The 20,922-nt window shown below is 44.9% G+C and overlaps 1 protein-coding gene across 1 annotated transcript in view; it reads right to left on the bottom strand.

Annotated features, from left to right (window-relative positions):
- Window positions 1–20,922, bottom strand: part of MAP7D3 (MAP7 domain containing 3) — a 54,331-nt gene extending 33,409 nt beyond the window's left edge. Inside the window, exons 1-3 of the mRNA XM_047715889.1 lie at window positions 20,823–20,922; window positions 20,441–20,507; window positions 9,413–9,600 (exon numbers count right to left, since the gene is read on the bottom strand). Of these exons, the coding sequence (XP_047571845.1) occupies window positions 9,413–9,446 (34 nt within the window). The 5' untranslated portion in view covers window positions 9,447–9,600; window positions 20,441–20,507; window positions 20,823–20,922. The remainder of the gene's footprint in view (window positions 1–9,412; window positions 9,601–20,440; window positions 20,508–20,822) is intronic.

The following is a 20,922-nucleotide window of genomic DNA, read 5'->3' as shown; positions in this document are numbered from 1 at the left end:
TCTCTGTCAAAAGATTAAGATCTTTTAAAAAAAAATCCAAACAAGGTCCACACATGGCATTGATATCTCTTTTAAGTCTCTTTTAATCTACAGATAACCCTTCTTTCGCACTGGGAAGTTTAGCATTCATTTGTTCATTTCAAAGGCGGAATCACTCAAACCGTCATCTGCTCTGTGCCTGGCACGTGGTGGGGGGAGACAGGAAAAGGAGCCCTGCCCTCCATTGATTCTATGCTGATTATTCGATGTCAGGGTCCAGCCTTAGAGGTTTTCTTGGAACTAGAGCAGCTCCCTAAGGAGCCCCCACAAGACTGTATATTTCTCGGAAAAATATTGGAGCTAAAGGCATCCGTTTGGGTAGAGTGAGTCTAATTCTTCTGGGGCCAACCCAGACTCAGCTGGGAAGGAACCCAGGCGGCTCCTCTCCTCCTGTGTTTGGAAAGCGTGTAAGTTCCCCAGTGAGCAAAAAAAGAACTGGAATCCTGCTCACTTTTTTCCCCCCTTGGTTATTTTTTCCCCTTAAACCTGACACCAGCAGGAAGAACATTCAGAAACCACAGGCACAACAGGTCTAGGATTTGTCACATTTTTTTTTCTATCAAACCATGAAGTTTTTAAAAAAATGGAATTCACATGTAATAAACACTCGGCGGACTGCCTGAGTCTAACAAATTTCCACTGCAACTCCCACCACCGCGGCACTGTACTGGGAGTTTTAAGCTTCATAGCCATGAGATGGCTCTCCTCTCCATCCCTGAACAACCTGTCAGATTCACCCGGCAGGCCCACAGTGGAGGCACTTGGCCTCTCATTTCTGACTCTTACCTCCCATCTGTTGCAGCTTGGCTGTGATGCCAGGGTTGGGGGGATGGGGCGGGGGATGAGTCATTCTGGACTCATCTCTTGCCAAATCTATTCACATTTTCCTTTCTTTCCCTAAAAATCTGCACTTTTCTTCCCTCCTAAGCTACAGGCTTACCTCGGGCTCTGGTCATTTCTCAAAGCTTTCTCAGCTCTGGAATTCCCACCCCAGGAGCACCTTCCACCCACCTGTGCCACCACCCTTCACAGCCATCCTTCCTCACCCCATCTCTCCTCCTTTCTCTTTGCCTGGAGAACTGGGGCGGCCTTGCTCTGTGTGCCATCTCCTTTTTAGGGAGTCCCTGGGCCCTCCTGGGGTGGTCTGGGGGGCTGATCATCATGGCCTAAGCTCACCAGGATGGAGGCAGTAAGCTTCTGAGGAGAGGAAGAAGAGGTATTTCCCTCCAAACTGGAAATTCAGCTAAACCTCGGAGGGGAAAGGGTATGGTGGCAGTGGTGGCCCTCTGCTTGGAGCATTAGGTGAGTCTTGGACACTTAGGGGAGATAGTAAGAGCTGTCATTTATCCATTGCCTACCCAATAGCGGGCACAGTCCTAAAGGCTTTGCACGGATCCCTTCATTTAATCCTTATAGTACTTTTATGGGACAGCTTCTATTCTCATCCTCATTTTACAGATGAAGAAATAGGCATGGGGAGGTTGACTAACCTGCCCATCCATGGTTAGCACAGCCAGCAAGGGGCAGAGCCAGGACCCAAGCCCACTTATGTCTACTAAGCCTTCCGCTGTGTCTCCCAGTTTACTAGGTGCTGATCTCCAGTCCACTCTTAACTCCTAACCCATGCCTCCTGCTTTTTCATTGATCCAGTCCCCCCACTCAGGCACCTGAGACTTTTCAAAGCTGCACTTTCTATAGTTAGTAGTCTTACTACACCTCACAACTCAAGTGTCGATAGCTGTTTCTTAAGCCTTTAATAGAATTGACTCTGGACGCCTGGGCGGCAGAGTCGGTTTAAGTGTCTGACTCTTGGTTTCAGCTCCGGTGGTGATCTCGGGGTCCTGAGATCAAGCCCTGCCCGGGCCGGGTGTCGGCCTCCAGGCCCAACACACAGAGCCTGCTTAGGTTTCTCTCTCCCTCTCCCTCGGCCCCTCCTTGCCACAGGCTCTCTCTCCAAAATAAATAAACCATTAAAAATTTTTTGATTCAAACTCTTAAGTAAGAAACCATTGTAAATGGGTGTTTAATATAGGTCTTGCAGTGGAGATCCGTAGGTCTCCTCTTGAGCAGCTTTCTCCTAGAAAGACTCAGCAAAATCAATAAATGCTGAGTATTCAGGACTGGATTCAAAATACACATGTTAAAAAAATGCGTGTGTAAAGGGAAAGACACCACATCTCTTGTAGTCTATCTTGCAATAAATGTTGGCTGAATGAATGAGAGCAAATACTAAAAGCCTCTATGTACTGGAGGAAGAAATGAAAATATTCTGGATGGCCACTGGGGCAGGGGGGGCGGTTTGAAAAGATCTAGACTTAAAATTATTAAAGGGCAAGTAAATGTCCTCATTTTTTCCCCCTTAACTTCAAATAAGGTAGAGCAAACATGGGCTGGGTCTTCTCATTCTAAATACAGGCCTGTAACATAAAGGAAGCTTCAGAGGATGCCAAAAAGCCTAAAATATCAAGGAATGCCCTTTACAGACACTTAGGAATTTCTAATAGAGCTAAAAATTGGTGAAATCCAGATGGGAGAAAATGAGAAGAAAAGAGGAGTCGAGATAGTTTATTAGAACCCACAGACACTTAGGAATTTCTAATAGAGCTAAAAATTGGTGAAATCCAGATGGGAGAAAATGAGAAGAAAAGAGGAGTCGAGATAGTTTATTAGAACCCACATGGTTGGGCCTCATTCCCAGAGTTTCTGATTCTTTAAGTGTTATTAGTTGTATAACATATAACTCTAAGGAAATATACCAAATGATGTCTAGTGTGATGTCAAGTACACCTGAGTACCTAATTATTTCTCTTTGATGATAATAAATCTGAAAAATTCTAATACAGACCTAGTGTCTCCTAGTTCCTGATTTCCTGATCCTTAACCTTTTTTTTCTTTCTTTTTTTTTTTTCATTAAGGGCAGGCAGATGCTTTGCCCTAGAGTACATTGAAAGCCAAGGTATTGTCATGGCAACACTAGGAAGCATCACACAGGGAAGGGCATCACAGTGGAGGGAGGAGCACCGCACAGAGGGAGGAGGCGTGGCCGGGTTTCCTATGCTGGTCTCTGATACAACACACAACATATTCGGTTTTCCCTCTCTTTCCCTCCATCCCACAGCACACTGTACGCACATATGCACCTACATTTTAAAAGGAGCTAGTTGAATGACCGAGGGGAGAAATATCCAGATCACACACAGAAAGTGAAATGCAAAAGCTATGGAAGGAATCTCATGCATATTTATATATCGCACTTCGTTAATCATCAAGTTTTATGTGGGACTACATACTATTCTAAAAACTCTTAGGTCTTTAAGAGTTTGAGACGTGGGGCTCCTAGCTGGCCCAGTCTGTAGAGCTGCGAGTTCTTAATCTCAGAGCTGTGAGTTCGAGCCTCACTTTGGGGGTAGGGTTTACTTAAGAAAGAATAAAACCATTGTCAGTGATTTAAAAATTCCATCCTTGGGGGGCATGGATGGTTCAGTCAGTTAAGTGTCCAAACCTTGATTTCGGCTCAGTTCATGATCTCAGGGTTGCGAGATCAAGCCCCATGTTGTGCTCCTGACTGGCTATGGAGTCTTTTTAAGATTCTCTCTCTCCCTCTGCTTTCTCCCTCTCTAAAAAAAAAATCCATCCTTATTCTGGCTATTCTTTTTTTTTTTTTTTAAGATTTTATTTATTTATTTGACATAGATCACAAGTAGGCAGAGAGGCGGGGAAGCAGGCTCCCTGCTAAGCAGAAAGCCAGATGTGGTGCTGGATCCCTGGACCCTGAGATCATGACCTGAGCCAAAGGCAGAGGCTTAACCCACTGAGCCACCCAGGCACCCCCCTTATTCTGGCTCTTCTTAAGAATTTCCCTTTGCTGGAGTTGGGGGGGGAGGGCTGGCTCTACTAGTTATGAGCGTGTGACTCTTGATCTTGGGGATATGGGCTTGAGCCCCACATTGGGTATAGAAATTACTTCAACATTTTTTTTAAATCTTTAAAAAAATTTCCCTTTGCAAAATTCAATTGTCAATGGGCTGAGACAGTTGTAGTGGAAAGCCTACACTATAAAGCCCATTGTTCCTTGAGGGCCAGCTTGCAGATCTATTTAGAGAATGTGTACTTTGAGATTTAAAAAAAGGGGCTGAGAGTACAAGGGAACCTTGTGTGCACACTCCTCAGGCCACGTGGGACTAGCGGAATGCACACTTGGGCAGCCAAGAGCCCAGGCAAGTTTCGCCACTGGGTTCTCATCCATGTGTGTGGCTGGGATGCAGGACTCAGCAACACAGAGCAAACCTTCAGAGTGAGGTTTGCTCAACAGCCAGCCCCTCCAGGCCCCTGAGGAGTGTTTTCAGAGAAGACTCTTAGGGTGGATGGGGCAGAGAAGAGAAAGTACAGGTTTTCCCTGAGGCCAGTGGGTACACAGACGACAGTTCTCTGTTCTCATGAAAGACACACACCCTTGACTTTGCTTTTCTGTAGTTTCTAGATATTACTGTCAAGATAGCCACAAAAGGTGAGAGCTAGGGATGACCAGCAAGGCCACAAAATTCAGGCCTTCACTTTGACTCCAGCTCTTTTCCCTGCACATCCGTGAAAGGCTGTCCAGATAATCTCTTGGGAGGAAAAAAAGAGTGACAATTCCTGATCTGGTGCTGGGAACCATTATGTAATCCAGCTGGAATTTGCCCCATATCCTCCCAATGAAACGGAAAAGGGACATGGGAGGGAAACAGATTGAGATATGGCTACATTGGCAAAGGCGTGCTTAAAAGGATGTTGAACAACCATCATTTTTGTGAGGGGTCCAATGAGTTGGTCCCTGTCTGCTGCTCTGGACTCAGCTCCCTCCTGGGAACTCTTTCACAGCAGCAGAACTGGGCAAATACCTTGGCTCTCAGGCCCCTCTTTACTCTTCCCCCACCTCACAGAGGCAGGATTCAGATTCGGGATAATCTGATTCCAGAGTTCTCGAGCTTTCCAGAAGTAGCGGGAGCCAGAGCAAGAGAGGGCCCCTAAAAATAGTGCCTGGTAGCCTAGGCCAAGGGCAAAAAGAACAGCAAAATCGAATCACTCTTTGAATCTGGGAGTGGACAAAATGGGAATGGGGGAGTTGGCCAAGGGCCAATGTAGCCTGAGAGGCTTCCCGGAAAAAAGTCGCTCTTAACAACAAGTGTTACCCTCAGAACTCTGCATGGTGTTTGGTAGAGAGTTTGTGCTGTTATTGATATTATTATGCCTGGGGATGATTAATTTGACCGAAATGTACCCAGGAGGAACTAACTAGTTCTTTCTCTGTGGGGAGGAGGGTGTGTGCCAAATCCTGGGATACAGCAGCTGAGTCTGACTTCAGAAGGAAGGTGTGAGAAATACAGCACTGATTTCAATTTTAGTTCTGTAGAAATATTTGGGAAGCCTGCTTGGTGGTGTTTTCATGATTAAAAATGACCTAGTGCATGAGCTTGACAGGAACATGGGCCACAGCAGGCCTGACATATGCTTTTTCCCATCTCCATATGTTTCATTTATATCTTAATCCACGGCCTGCTGGGGAAGAGCTGGGTAACATAGCACTTCAGGGACCACTGTCAGTTGGTCTCATGCTATTTTCCTAGCCTATGGTATTCACACATCCTCCACTATGAGCTGGAATTTGGCCCTGGGCCTGTGGAATTGCCATAGGGCTGACTGCAGGGGAAAGAAAAATTCGAAATGTGAAATGAATTTGTTCAAATGTGAGTCAGGGATGTGTTCAGTCTGTTTATAGAAGGAGGAAATGACATTTGAAGAAAATCGGTTCTGGGAGAAATGCTGTATTATGTAAGCTTTCAAAATTTAGTAACTGACTGGCTAGGAGAGTAACAGATTGGCTAACTTGTAAAGTACCCAAACATGACCTTTACCCATTACCGTGTGGTGGCTTCGTCCCACCCCTGCCACTTAGACTATTCAATGAAAAGTCTAGGTTTCTGCATCTGTAAAATGAGGGTAATGACAGTTGCTCGGTCAGTGATGTGTCTGACTTCCACTCAAGTCACGGTCTCAGGGTCCTGGGGTTGAGTCCTGCATTGGGCTCCCTGCTCAGTGGGGAGACTGCTTCTCCCTCTCCCTCTGACCCTTGCCACTCCACTTGTGTTCTCTCTCTCTCTCCCTCAGTCTCTCAAATAAATAAATCTTAAAAAAAAAAAAAAACCGTTTTGTTGATAGAAAGGATCAGGTACAGTTCTCAGTATGAGCTCAATATAAAATAGTAGTAATAACAACAGCTAATATCTTAGAGGCAAATATCACATGCTTTTTTCATGTTGTCTCACTTACTCTTGACAATTAGGCTACGAAACCAATAGAATTACCCCCCACCCCAAATGCCTAATACCATTAATAATGACAATACAGCACACAGCATAGATTGGAATAGATAATTCCATGCTCTCTAATCCATTCACCCCCACACCTTCTACTACTGGGTTTCGTTTGTGGCCAGAAGGCGGGAGATGTTTCACAAGGCAATAGAATAATGAAGACAGGAGACCAAGAGAACAAAGCATTTTGGAGCTCAAATGCTGGAAAAGGGGTTTGCAGTCAGAGCCAAGCGGTGGTCAGGTTTTCACACAAAGAATAATTGCGTATAACTATCTAACAAAGAGGCTTGTTTGGGGAGAAACAACCGTGGGAATCATCCATGCACTTGAAATCTTATAATGAACCAGAAGAGTCACTACCCTTTATGTCTCTGTTCCTCACCCACCTTCCTTCTCTGTTTTCCTCTGTTGTAAGGGGAGGAGAAGGCCTTTTCTAGAAAGGGGTAGGGTCTGGTCTATCCCCTTGAGGTGGCTTGCCGTCCCAGACCCCATCCCCCACCCGTAGGCACACCTTCTACAAGGCAAGAGCAGAGTGCCCAAACCCATATACTGCAGCCACTAGGAAGCTGGTACTCGCCTCATTTCTCCCCAATGGACATGGCCTTATTTGATCTTGCAAGAAGAGAACAGTTCTCTTAGGAGAAAGGTCAAGAAGGAAGCACACGATGGGCCTTGAAGAACCTCAGGTCTGTTGGGAGTTAAACCAAGTCACATGACTAAATATACCACCCCCCCCCCCATCCCAGAAGGACAGCTTCCACTTGTGGGACACACAGTGTCTCTTTCAGGGCAAGATTATTTTAATACTAACAGAAACCAAAGCAGGTTCAAATTTCCCTTCGGCCTTGAGGAGGTAACAGCACAAAATTTTAACATTTTTTGCTAACCCTGTCTGTGCATGGTTCCAAATTCTTTATGAGTACATTTCCCACTCCCCTGCCCCTAACCTCTACCAATTCTCTGGGTGTGGGAGAAAGGACGCGCTTTTAGTCTGGTCTCCAACAAAAGTCATGGAAATACGAATGACAGCAATACGATATTTGGAATTGTGTATTGTTTTAAAATAGGAAAGTCAGTTATATTTTTCTCTGGTGGCATTTTGCGCCACACTTTTCAAAACAACAAGTTAAGGAACACTTTCAGGTGAGCATTCTGAGCTGGGATTCCTCAGAAGCACCAGAGAGAGAAAAACTTAAATGACTTATTTGCTAGTTCAAAGGCACTGGATTTTAAGAGCTTGAGATTTAATCCTTAGTCAGCTTCCTCTTTATTTTGCAAAGAAAACAATTTAGAGGGAGACTTGTCCAAGGTCACCCGGCTAGTAAATGGCAGAGTCATATGTTTTAATGCTCCATTTTCAAAATTCTGTTATACACAATCCCATCCCGGCAGGGGGCCTTTTTGTGTGTGGAAATTGACAAGATGATTAGTTGCCTCGAGTATTAAACGGGATAATATCTATAAAGCAGTGTTCATAGCAGCTACACAAAGCTGAATGAACATGTTCTAGCCAGTACACATTTTTCTTCCTTTATATTCACATCCACATATATTTTAGGTTTACATAGTTGTAATGTTTGTGTCTATACCACATTGTGATCTCCTTTTTTCACTTAACACAGCCCGCATACTTACCATTTTGATGTCTGAAGAATGTTCCATCTGGTCGGTAGACTACTTTTTTTTTTAGACACTTTACCATTATTGAACATTTGGGTTGTTTTCAATTTTTCACCATTATAAATAGTGGGACTTGGAACAATCTTACATAGCTTACCGCCCTCCCACCCCTGTACCCCTTTTGGGGTTGTTTCCTTGGAATATGTTCTCAAAAATGGAATGAGACACAGAAAGAGCTCTCAAACCAGATTGCTCTCCAGAGAAATACCACCAGTTTACTGTGTTTGTGTGTCACTAGTGACGGGAGGCTATATTATTGCAAAAAAAAAAAAAAAAAAAAGTGGTTTAACTGTTCTGTCTAGGCATAGAAAAGGAACTTGAAGATTCTTGCTTGAAACTTCCTTTCCCAGCAACCCCTCCTCCCCCCACTCTCCCCACCCCTGTACCCTTGGCAGTAATCATGCTTTCCTGGCCTTTTTCTGACTTCCTCCTCCTGTTCAGTGTCTTGGACCAAAAGTAAACGTGCTAATACAGAACAGGATGAACAATTTCTGTATTAAAATCTAAGAAAACCCTCACATGGAGTGTGACATCCCAAGAGCTTCACCAAATCAAAGGACTGCCAGAGATTCACATGTGAATTTCCGTCACAAACAAAACAGCGATCTGGGTTTTGAAGAAAAGCCTGCCCTTTCAAGAAGAAAATCTAACTGTGGTCCTATGTATCTGTGGGCTTGAATTCAAAACTTTCAGCCCACTGGGCTTGGGGTGCCTGTTCTGACTTCTGTCACTTACAAATTGTCACTGATTCAATCACAATAAGTTATGTTTTTGAGTGTCAAGGCCCTTTGCCTCCATGCGGCATCTCATTTAATCCTCACAGCCATCCTTGGAGTGAACACTATTATCATCCCTATTTTATGAATGAGGAAATACGAGCTTAGAAAGAGTCACACAGCTAGGAACCGCCTGAGCTGTGACATGAACTCAGGTCTGTTTGACTCCAAGGCCTTTGTGCTTCTTCTTGTCCTGCCTCTCACGCTCTCATTTATGACATGGTGACTTACCAGCCATGCTGACTCCAGTGTTGTTTCAAGGATTAAATGAGACCAGAATCCCCAAGTGCTTTGTAAAGAGTAGACAAAACATCGTAGAGATGGGTAGGCATTTTATCAGTGTCAGCCATTATTATCACTTGGATTTAATTTAGCTGTGGTGACTCTATAGGACTCTACCAGGCCACATCACCTAGCCCGGCCCTAGGCTTTCTGGAGAGACTTAGTGGTTTCTATCCTAAGAACAACTTCTGTGAAATGGGTCTCTGATTAGAGTTACCCTATGCGATCTGCAAACGCAGTGTTCTCCAATCGTGGGGCTCTGCAGAGGAAGACCGCACTCACCTGAATTGGTGTTTTTTTTCTTGACCTTTTGCATGTTTCCAGTTGAGTTCAATGAACTAGACAGGATGTGGTACTCAGAGACTCATCTTCTGAGCAAGCCCGGCTCTCCACCGCAGGTCTTATTGCAGTGGGCGAATGATGTGGTTAGGGGGTATAATGGAAGGAACCTCTGTCTCTCACTTGTTTTCCTAAGGAAGAGACTTGGAGTTAGACACACAGTTCATCTCCATACCAAATCAGTGACTGTTGGGAGACTGTTAGCTTTGAAAGGAGCCTTGAATTCCTCTCCCATTCCTGATTTCCTGAGGATGGCTTTACTGCTTTTGTTAAAAAAAAAAAAAAAAAAAAAGCATGTGTACGTCATATGTTGTATCAGACTCTGTCACGTGCCTCTCTGTCCCTTACACACATGGTCTCTAATTCTGTTTTTTTTTTCTTGTATTTCCTGAAGTCATCTCTACCCCCAATGTGTGGCTTCCATTCATGACCCCGAGATCGAGAGTCGCATGCCTCACTGGCAGGCGTCCCTGGTCTCTAATTCTTGTAAAATCCTAGGAAGTCGATATTAATATTATTATTATTATTATTATTATTATTATTATGGCCTTATAACAGATGAGGAACTCTGGCCCAGAGAGATGAACTAATCTGCCTCAGCACGCACAGTTGCTAAATGAAATCTTCGGGCAATATTTACCTCCCTGAAGAAGGAAAGTGGAAGAGATTGGGATGCAGAGTTAAGAGACTGGAGCTCTAGTTCCCACTTTGCCACTTCACCCTACACCTATGACCTTGGCTAGAGCTGTTTCATCGTCTGCGAGTTAAAGGGTCCTACTCAGTTCTTGCTTTGGTTCTTTTATGGCATCCCCCCCCCCACGAAACCTGTATCATTATTTACGATTACTAGTTGTTCAGGAAAATAAAACAGAAATAGAAACAGACAGTATGGCGATGCTCCAAAATGAAACATGAGATGATAGAGATCCTCATACCAGTGACAATAGACCCTTTTTCTCTTTGACAAAGCTAAGTGTTGCTGCCACCTAGTGAGGAAAAGGAGCATAGCCTCCTGCAAGGTCTGGTCCTTCTGGTCCCTGGGGTGGCCTAGGGAAAAACTAGGAGAAAATCATTCCATTGACCAAATAATTTGTGGGACTTCAGATATGTTAAACCTTACGGTGTTTCTGCAAGCTAGTCTCTACCTTTATCTAAAATGAGATTAGGAGAGGGCGCCTGGGTGGCTCAGGTGGTTAAGCCCCTGACTCTTGATTTTGGCTCAGGTCCTGTTCTTGGGGGTCCTGCCATCCAGCCCGGTTTGCTCGCAGCTGCGTCCTGGGTGTGGAGCCTGTTTAAGAGTCTCTCTCCCTCTCCCTCTGCTCCTTTTCTCTCTCTCTTAAAAAAGATTAGCTTTAAAAACAAATAAATAAAATGAGGTTAGGAGAAGAGCTTCTCCGGGCGGTATTATTAATTAAGTACGTGTGACCCATCTCTGTCCTCCTTCAAATGTGCGAGTTATTGTGTTGTTTCCAATACCTCCCCCACCCACCGCCGGCACCTGTAATCCTAGAACGCTAGGTCTGAGCAGGAAAGAACCATCCTCAGAGAATTTCTAGGGCAACCCATTTCATAGTCCAGAGGACAAGTGTTTTGACCGAGGTCACACAGGTAGTTAACGTATGCAGCGGTGACTGTAGACCCGTCCCAGAATTCCCAAAGGTGGTCTGATAAAACCCACCCGGAAGGGACGAGATTAAATTATTTGCAAAATCACCTTCCCAGGAGAATAGCTCCCAGGCCCGGAGCAAGGTTGGAAGATGGAATCAATGATATTTACATATTTAAAGAAAGCCTGAGTAGTTCCGGTGGGAAAGTGGGGATGGTCAGGCGGAATCCTCCGCCCCAGGAGCCCTCCCTTACCCGAGCTTTAAGCTCAACAGGGTGCTCAGTGCGGAAGGAAGTGCTCCCCCCGGGACTCCCGAGGCCCCCAGCCCGGGAATCTCAATTTCCGGAGAGACCCTTCCCACCCTTGGGAACCCCGGGAGAACTCCCAGAAAGAGTTCTCAGATTTGAGAACTGAAGCAATGGTTCTTGCTGGCCAGCCGGCAGCCGATAGAATGTATTTTAAGCAGTCAAAAGTTTTTATTTAGTACAATTGTAATGAATCACTTGCAACCAAACCACTGGCGCCTCGTTGAGCGGATCCACTTACTCTCGTAACAGTTCTTGGCACAATCAACAATCTTTTTAATAAGAAGACTAAAATGGCTGACGTCACCAAGGGCACCCATTGGGTCAGGGGCTTTGCACTGTCTCCCATTTACATCTGACAACAGCCCAGTGAGGTAATAATTATTATGATCCTCGTTTTACAACCGAGTAAGCTGAGGCTCAGAGAGCACTGTGCCCAGAGTCCCTCAGCTCCCCCTGATGTTCTCAGCCCGCGATCACTACTCCGTACCACCTCCTCCCTGCCAGCTTGGCCTCCCAGATGCGCGAGGACGGGGAGCAGGAGGTGCGCGTGTGCGCTCTGGCTAGTGAACACGCACCTTTCCAACTCGCGGAGAGGGGGGCGGTCCTCGCCAGCCCCCCAACAGACCCCACCGGAGACGAGTGCAGGGGCACTCGGGTGATAACAGCCTCCCCTTGGGGAACTGATCCACAGGCTTGGTAGGCTAGTTGCCTGTAGGGGGAGAGATTACCTCGGGAAAATATTTTCCCTAATTAACAACAAATGTTTGCTGGGCTCAGGCGGAGGGGGAGACAGACTGTAGGAGGACAGGTGACTAATTAAGGGAAAGAATTTTTGATTATCTGTTGTTTCAGCTTATCAGAGCAATTGCTTCTCTCTCTTAACACGGATAATTAAGAACTGACTGCGTAGTTAAGTGGAGCAAAACTCCCTCGCTCACATAAAATTCTCTTTGGTAATAAGCGGGCACAGAATTATGCACCGAAAAGGATGGACTTCCTTCCAGTGTTTGTTGTCAGGTATAATCCCGTCCCCCTCTGATTAATTTATCAGTTAGGTGAAGAGCTTCCTTAAACAAGAACATCTATCTATCACTCCTTTATATGTCATAGAGGAATTACATCTCTGTAATTTGAACAATAGTAATATTACCCTCGCCCCTCCTCTCTCCACACTTTTGACTTTTGTTGGTTCCTTGGGCTACGAATACATGTTAAGGCTTAGATAACATTTTATGCTGTCTCTCTATAGCTTTTTTTAAGGAAGAGAATAATAAACAAGGGCATTTGGAAAATGTGAACAGGAAACAGTTGAGCACAAGCTGAGAATGCTGTTAAAAAGTGAGTCGGGGACCAAAGGAAATTTTGTGTTCAGAAAGAAAAGAAAAGGCCTTTTTTTTTTTTTTTTTTTTTTTTTTTTAAGATGCCTTGCCTCTCGTGTCTAGGCCCCATGCACCAAGTCTGGACTACAAGGAATTTTCAGCTGTTTCCTGAAATAAACCCAAGGTATAGGACCACAAATTGCCCTCCTGGGGTTGAGATCTTGTCTCATATTTCATTAAATTCCATCCCCCCCACGTCTAGCCTAGTTTTAACATGTTTTAGCTAATATTGAGTGAGTCAAAATGCAATCAGGTTTCAGCCTTCAAGAATCAAGTTGCTTTTTTCTTGTTAAGCAGCAAAAGAAATGAGGAACTGTAGAGACTTGATTTCAGAGCGTGAAGGGGGGCTGTAAAGATAAGTGAATGTTCTCATCTTATTTTATATGAATCATAAGTGTAATAATGCAGCCAGCCACGACATGGGCAACTCTGCAGTGGCTGGTTATAGCCAGCTTCCAATCCAGCTGTCTACCTGTAGGATACAATTCACAGAAACAACTGTTTAATTAAAAAGAGAAAACTGCTGTGTGCGTGTGCGTGCGCATGTGTGTGTGCACGTGTGTGCACGTGCGTGTGTGTTGTCTGTATGTTTAATCCAGAGAAGTTAGAATTGAAAAGAATTTTTAGTATTGAAAAGTGTTTTTATTTTTTTAATTGTTTTAAATAATTTTTTAAATTATATTATGTTAGTCACCATGCAAAGCATTTCTAGAATTAGGACAACTCTCACTACCAGAAGTCTGTGTTCAACTTACGTAGTGTGGTTCCCAAAGACACCCCTTTGTCTTCCTAACTCCCCGCTGCCTTCCTCCTACAGCACGTGACAGCTACTTAAACCTCCCCCAGCAGGGAGGTGAAGATCTTGTCTCTTGGTGGCCTCTGTTAAAATCATGCATTTGGAAAGAAGAGGGTAAAAAAAAAAAAAACACCTGAAATCTTGGCAGGGAGCAATTATTATGTGCCAGGCATAATGCTGGCAAACATGCATATGAAAAGATGCTCAACCTCATTAGTCATGAGGGAAATGCAAATTAAAGCCACAGTGAGATTCCACTGCATACCCGATCAGGTTAGTTAAAATAGAGACAAAGCAAAACCAAAACTGATACTATCAACATGCTGACAAAGATGCAGAGTATTTGGACCTCTTGAATATTGCTGGTGAGAGGAGAAATATTCAAGGAAAGCAAGATGAAAATGTGTACTAATTTGGTCTCTTATCTAGAATGGACCTTTTCTTGGCGGCGGCTAAAATAAAGGATTGTTTGTTTGTTTTTTTTTTAAAGATTTTATTTATTTATTTGACAGATGAGAGATCACAAGTAGACAGAGAGGCAAGCAGAGAGAGAGAGGGAAGCAGGCCTCTTGGCCCGATGCGGGACTCGATCCCAGGACCCTGAGATCATGACCTGAGCCGAAGGCAGCGGCTTAACCCACTGAGCCACCCAGGCGCCCCAATAAAGGATTGTTATAAGCAGGTCCTGACCAGGGCCATAGCTAAAAACACGAGTGGCCATGTATTATGTAGTGACTAAATCATTCCAGAGCAAAATGAAGAACTCTGGAGAAACACTTAAGTTCCTGGTCTCAGCCTGAAACCTGTTCCAAAGATGGGGAGTTTGACATTCTTTCTATTAGAATTACTTCTGGAAACCTAATTTTTTTAAAGATTCTATTTTTAAGCAATCTCTACACCCAACAAGAGGCTGGAACCCACAACCCCAAGATCAAGACTCGCCTGCCTCACTGACTGAGGCAGCTCGGTGCCCCTGGAAAACTATTTTTTTTTAATTTTTAAAAAGATTTTATTTATTTATTTGACACATAGAGAGAGAGAGCACAAGTAGGCAGAGAGGCAGGCAGAGAGAGAGGGGGAAGCAGGCTCCCCGCTGAGCAGAGAGCCCGATGCAGGACTCGATCCCAGGACCCTGAGATCATGACCTGAGACGAAGGCAGAGGCTTAACCCACTGAGCCACCCAGGCACGCCAAAACCTTTCTTTTTTTTTTTTTTAATTTACAATAAGATCTATGCCCAAGGTGGGGCTTGAATTCTCAACCCCGAGATCAAGAGTCGCATGCCCTACTGACTGAGCCAGCCAGGCGCCCCTCTGGAAACCTAATTTCCACCACTGAAAGAACACATGTCTCCTTTTAATTTTAAGAAATTGATCACTTCTGTAGATTGCTATTAGTAGGGAGAAGTTTGTGGAATGGGGGAGGCGGGAGGGAGAAAGAGACAGAGGGAGAGACCTTGTGATCAGATCGTTTAACTCTCCTTCTGGGCACCCGGTCCAGTTCAGGGCCCCGTCTAATGAATGCTTCCTGCAGCCTTTTAGCCGTCAGGTTCATGTACAGATGTACTGTGTTCCACACGAGTCCCAGCAACCTGAGCTTCCTAGGATTGGTGACCCTTGGAAACCATTTCCTGATAAGGGGGCTGCACGTGGTCCCAGGATATACTGTACCTATCTCAATCAATGCTAATGACTTCCCCACATTAATGGCTTCTGCTTTCAGCAAGAATAAGGCGCCTCCCCAGTTCTGCCATTTCCCTGACAACTATGAATTACAGTCAAGGTTATGCTCTTATCTCCACCGGATTCAAATCACCCTCCTGGCTCCGGAGCTCTGGGCAGCTTTCTAGACAGATGTTGCCATGGTTCTGTTTGCCTGACTACCTGCCAATTTGGTTAATGTGGGTAAATACACTTATACTCTCTGCCTTTTACCTTTGGAGGGGACCTGTCTGGAGTTAATTGAAATAGAGAACGCCAAATAATCTGAATAAATATACATCGTGTTACACGGGGCAACTAAATCAAGCCGAAGAGTTATCTAAAGTGATAACTACTGTAGAGAAGCGACAGTCTGTGTTGTTATTACATGCCTGAATTGCTCATGTGGAGGTCATTTTTTTTGGACTAGAAAATGACCTGTGATGGTACAATCAATGGGATTGCCAGCTGCTTGATTTCATTCCGGTTGGTTTGGCCAAATCCCATTGACCAGAAAACAATCCATCTGACTGTGATCATTTCTAATTGTTCTGACAGAATTGATTGATTGAGGATTTTTCACCCATGGAGACAGACTTGTTTTTGTATGGTTTTGATATTTAGGAATTTGGAGCCCTTTTCCTCTATAAAGGATTCAAAGTTTCCATTCTTTTTCTTTTTAATTTTTTTAAAATTATTTTTAAAAAAGATTTTATTCATTTGTCAGAAAGAGAGAGAAGGAACACAAGCAGGGGGAGCCACAGCCAGAGGGAGAAGCAGGCTCCCCACTGAGCAAGGAGGGAGCCGGACCCTGGGATCCTGACCTGAGCCGAAGGCAGATGCTTAACCAACTGAGCCACCCAAGCATCCCAAAGGTTCCATTCTTTTTCTTAGATAAAGCACACACCTGTCTGAAGGCTGAAAGTTGGTAATATGTCGCCTATTATTTGTATAGTTAAATCACTAAGCACTCTGGAAATGACCTTCCTCTTTGCCTCAAGTCCTGCAGCATCTTGTGGGTGACTTTCCTATCTGTTATCCCTCTCCATCTAGAATGCTCTGACTCCCAGCATCTCCCAGCACTTATAGGCACTTAGTAAATATTTCTCTGCCTAGCACAGTGCCTGAAGGGGCTCCATGCTGGGCTGAATGGAACAGTTAGAGAGAAGAGAGAAGCCCTACCCTTCCCTCACTTATGTAGACACAAGGTCAACCTCCACATAGCCAATGTAAAACAAAGCTGGCTGGGTGTATTTACAAAACAGGGGAGGAAGCAAATGGCACATTTAGGGTGGCTTGGACTGACCTAGACCAGCCTACATTGGGAAGCTGGGGATTGTTAGTATGAGTAGGCCTGGACCTGCCACGTGTTAGTGCCTCCCGTTACCCTTCAAAACCTCATGGGGAATGGGCAGGAGGCTGTGCTCCACCGCGAACTGAAATGAAAAGGTGCAGGAAATCAGAAAGCAGTCAGTGAGCATCATTAGAATGAGCTAGGGATAATCATAATAACTGCCATTTACCAAGTTCCAGGCCCCATGCTCTATATTTTCCCATACATTATCTCATATCTTGCTCATATCTCCATTTCGTGCTGTGGGAACTAGGACTCACGTTGGTACAGAGCTTGGCAGTGTTCCCACAGAAGTCCAAGGCACTCTAACCCTGGTCTGAGTTCAGAGCCAGAACTCCCTTTTAACCATCACACTATTAGCCAAAAAAAGAGTCTAGAAACATGCAAAGCCTACTGTGAGGTGTGGGGGGGTGTCAAAGTAGCTTCCAGGGTGCACTTTAAGCAGTTGCTAGAGAGCCCAACTGAAGAGATAGACTTATTGGCCACTGGGCAGGGGACCTATGGGAGGAAGATCTGGCCTGAGCCCCTGACTAGGCTGGAAGAGGGGGTGGGACCAGGAAGAAGGAGACCAATAACAATTAAAGGAAAATATCCAGCACCTAGGAGAGCTCCAGGCTTCTCTTGGGGGTGGGCAAAGCTGGACCTGGCAATGCTCTTGGTCCTGCCTTTTGCCCAGAGAGCTCCCCCAGGTCAAGCAATGTGTTCAGCAATGTGACAGGGCGGCATGCACTGCTGTGGGCAGCTCACAAGTGGGAGCTGTGTGTTAAGGAGAGGAGCCATATGTCAGACGTCTAAGTTGTAGCCTAGCTATGTCCCTGAACCCAGACCCTGCCCCAAATCCTCAAGCACTAGAACAGCAGTGACAGCTGTGAAAACAAGCTGCCTTGCTCATCTTGGCATTGAGTTATAGAGCACATCATCATTATGGAGGGAATCAGTAACATCTGTCTTTCCTGGCCCTTATTTAACTTATTCTACTTAGGCAACCTCTCCATGTTCCCACTCCGTAACTACTGTAAATGATGCAAAAGACGAGCAAGAGACAGAGACAGAAAGAGGGAGAGAGAATTAATTTACCACTGGGTGAAATGAAAATGTACTGAAGTGTAATGGAATTTCATTAACTTCGGAAATGATGATGAATGCTGTCCAAATAATTCTTACTAATGCATAATTCACAGCTGAAAATAGAGCCAAACTCTCCTAAAAAGCACATCCATTTATGCCCCCAAATTAATTTGGTGTGTTATTCAGGATGGTTGACAGGATAAAAGATCTACTATGAAATGTAATCATCTATTAAGATTAGGAATCTATGAGTCTTTCTGGTTTAGTAGATGAGGGGAGCTGATAACAAGTGGCAGCTTGAGAGGCAGACACCCACAGTCCTCATTCTCATAATTTGAATCTCCCCAAAGACATAATTTCAGACATAACCACAGAGAAGTTAGGATGAGCTTTGAGATCTCCATAGCAACCACGACCCAGTTCATATATATATCCCAAAAGGAAATTAAAACCCCTTTCAACAGATTCAAATGGGGTCAGGAAAAGTCCCATACCTTTCCTGACTGGTGAGGTTTTTACATTGTATGTTTATATAATATATAAATTATATAGATCATATATTATATACATTTATACATAATTACACAGAAAAGGTTTAAAAATCACTTTCCCATTTTGCGTAATATTGTCTTTCCTATTCCACAAACTCTTAGAGACATTTATCACTTAATGTCTCAAGACATAATAATCCTTTCATTAAAACCCACTTATGCTTTTTGTATACTCAGGAGAGTGGTAATGGGGGAGAGACCTTTTCACCTTTGGATCTAACACAAACCCCCACTGTGGTTGGCAGAGAGACCATTATGCTGTAGGAGGGTAGCTATTGGCCAAGCTTCCACCAATGGGAATGCGTGGCTTCAGAGGCCTAGCAATACCTCACAATGGAGGCATCATGGCTCTTTGCCCCCTTCAGCCAATCAGAGAGAACCTTGGTCAGACACGTGAATAGTAATGTCAGAGTGACTTCTGTAACCCTCTGAATTCCTTCCCCAGTGTGGATCGTACTGTGCAGAGGTGGTGGTGTCACGGGGCGGGGGAGCACTACCTTCCAAGGTCACCCCTATTTGTCTAAATGGCCAGGTCTTACGATTTGAGGTGCTGGGATGATAAACAAGTTAATTGGCTGCTGATACAGGGTGTCTGATTCAGGAGGCAGCTGCCATTGAGCAGCATCCACCAATGGGAAGCCGTACTTTGTAGGACCAACAATACCTCACAATGGAGGCTCCTCCCCACCATGTGGTCCCTCAGCCACTAAGAGAATACTTTGTTGCTGACGTATGAGTATTATCTGTATCAGGGATGACTAATTCTACCTTCTCAGGTCTTTCTCCTCAGATGAGGTTTAGTGACGAAGTGAATGTGTCATGGGGCTTGACCCTATGATTTAGAATGCTCGCTTGGTAACTGAGTACATTGTACACTGATCCTGAGGGTGTGCTTAAGTAGAAGGGCAGCTATTGGCCAGCTTCCACCAATGGGAGGCCTTACTGTGAGGGGTCATCAATGCCTCACAATGGAGGCATCATGAAGCCCCCCCAACCCATGTGAGTAGTGACGTCGGAATAACTAAGGCTACTCTCCATTCCTTCCCCTAGAGCAGGATTCAGTGTGTGAGGTGGAAAGGTAGTGGGAGAGGAACACTACCTTTTAGGGCCATCCCTATGCCTCTTAACATTCTTTCCGTATGATATGGGAGCTGAGGTGGGAGTCAAGGACATTGTCAGCTGATCCTGAGGGTGTGATTAAGGGCAGCCATTGGCCAGCTTCCACCAATGGGTGACCTTTGTTTGCCAGGCCATCAGTGCCTCACAATGGAGGCATCATGGCTCCTCCCCCTCCCTCTCCCACTGCCCTCCAGGAGTCCTACGTCTATTGTGACAAAATCTGGTGCTGACGTGTTAAGAGTGATGTTAGGGATGATTAATGCTACCCTGTATTCCCTCCCCCAGAGCAAGCAAGATTCAGTGTGTGAGGTGGGGCGGGGAGCACTAACTTCTAGGTCCATCTTTATTCCTTTTCACAGTCCTACCCTATGATATGGGTGCTTTAGTGGCAGTCAAGGCCACTGGTTGCTGATACAGAGTATGTGATTAGGTAGGAGGCAGCCATTGGCCAGCTTCCACCAATGGGAGTCTTTAGTTTGTTAGGTCATCAATGCCTCACCATGGAGGCATCATGGCTCCTTTCTCCCATGGGTCCCTCAGCCACTCAAGAGAACACCTTGTGCTGACACCTGAATAGTAATGTCAGGAAATGTATCTCTCCCTCTGAACAGCTTCCCTTGGGAGCAAAAGTGCAACTAAATGGGCCACTATCAATTAAGAGGTCCCGAAGTCTTTCCCACCCTGGTATCCCCACCCTGTCCCTGCTGCTATTGTGTGATGTCATAGACTTCTTACATCACAGTAACCAGGTAACCCTTGTTGAAGATACTTGTCTCTGCCTGTTCCCATACCTAGGGATTTATGTGCAGTTACATGAAGATAAGTCGCTTACCTTATGAGTCTGACATATTTTCTATGCTCTATCTCAGTTTTTCATACCTTGGAGCCTTTGGAAACTGCTGGACCTTTACAAAGGAGCCCAGTCTTATTCCTTAGCAGGCTTTCAGGACCCCATGTGGCTTGCTTGGTCCCCTCCACGCCCCCACCAAGGCTTCTCCCCACCACCTCTGCTGTGGGCACATAGGTATCAGGGCTCCCCCCAGGCCTGAACTCACTTTACTTCGTCTACACCCATTTGAGTGCTACTTACCCTTCCAACGCCAGCTTCACCGTCTTCTTCGGAGCCCTCTTGCCCCGGGTTGAAATGTTCCCCTTTGCTGTGTGTTTGAACAGAGAATCAGTGTTGGTACTGGATCTTTAACTAGTTTACCAGCTTAGTACATTTATCCCTTGGCCCTCTATCTCTTTCTTTAAAATTTGTTTAGATGGCTATATTGGGAAAAAAAATCGCTATATTGAATGAGTCCTTGTAAACTATCTCCAATTCATTGTGGAACAAATAGAATAAATGAATAAAGAAATAGTAAAGAAAATAGTTTATCTCAGTGAGTTGCACCTCTAAGCCCTATTTGTTATATGTTCCCTATCCTCCACGTCTGCCATTACCTTGTTTTTCTGATGGGACTACTCACCTGGTAGTTGGATGGATGTTGGTCGTTTTCTGGATACAAGCCTTGCCTCCACAAAGGTGGGTTCCAGACGTCTTCATCAAGGCTCTTCTCCAGTGTCTGA

This window comes from Lutra lutra, chromosome X (assembly GCF_902655055.1).
Source record: "Lutra lutra chromosome X, mLutLut1.2, whole genome shotgun sequence".
NCBI classification, from domain to species: Eukaryota; Metazoa; Chordata; class Mammalia; order Carnivora; family Mustelidae; genus Lutra; species Lutra lutra.
The sequence above is the reverse complement of the archived record's forward strand: the minus strand, read 5'-3'. Positions and strand labels throughout refer to the sequence as shown.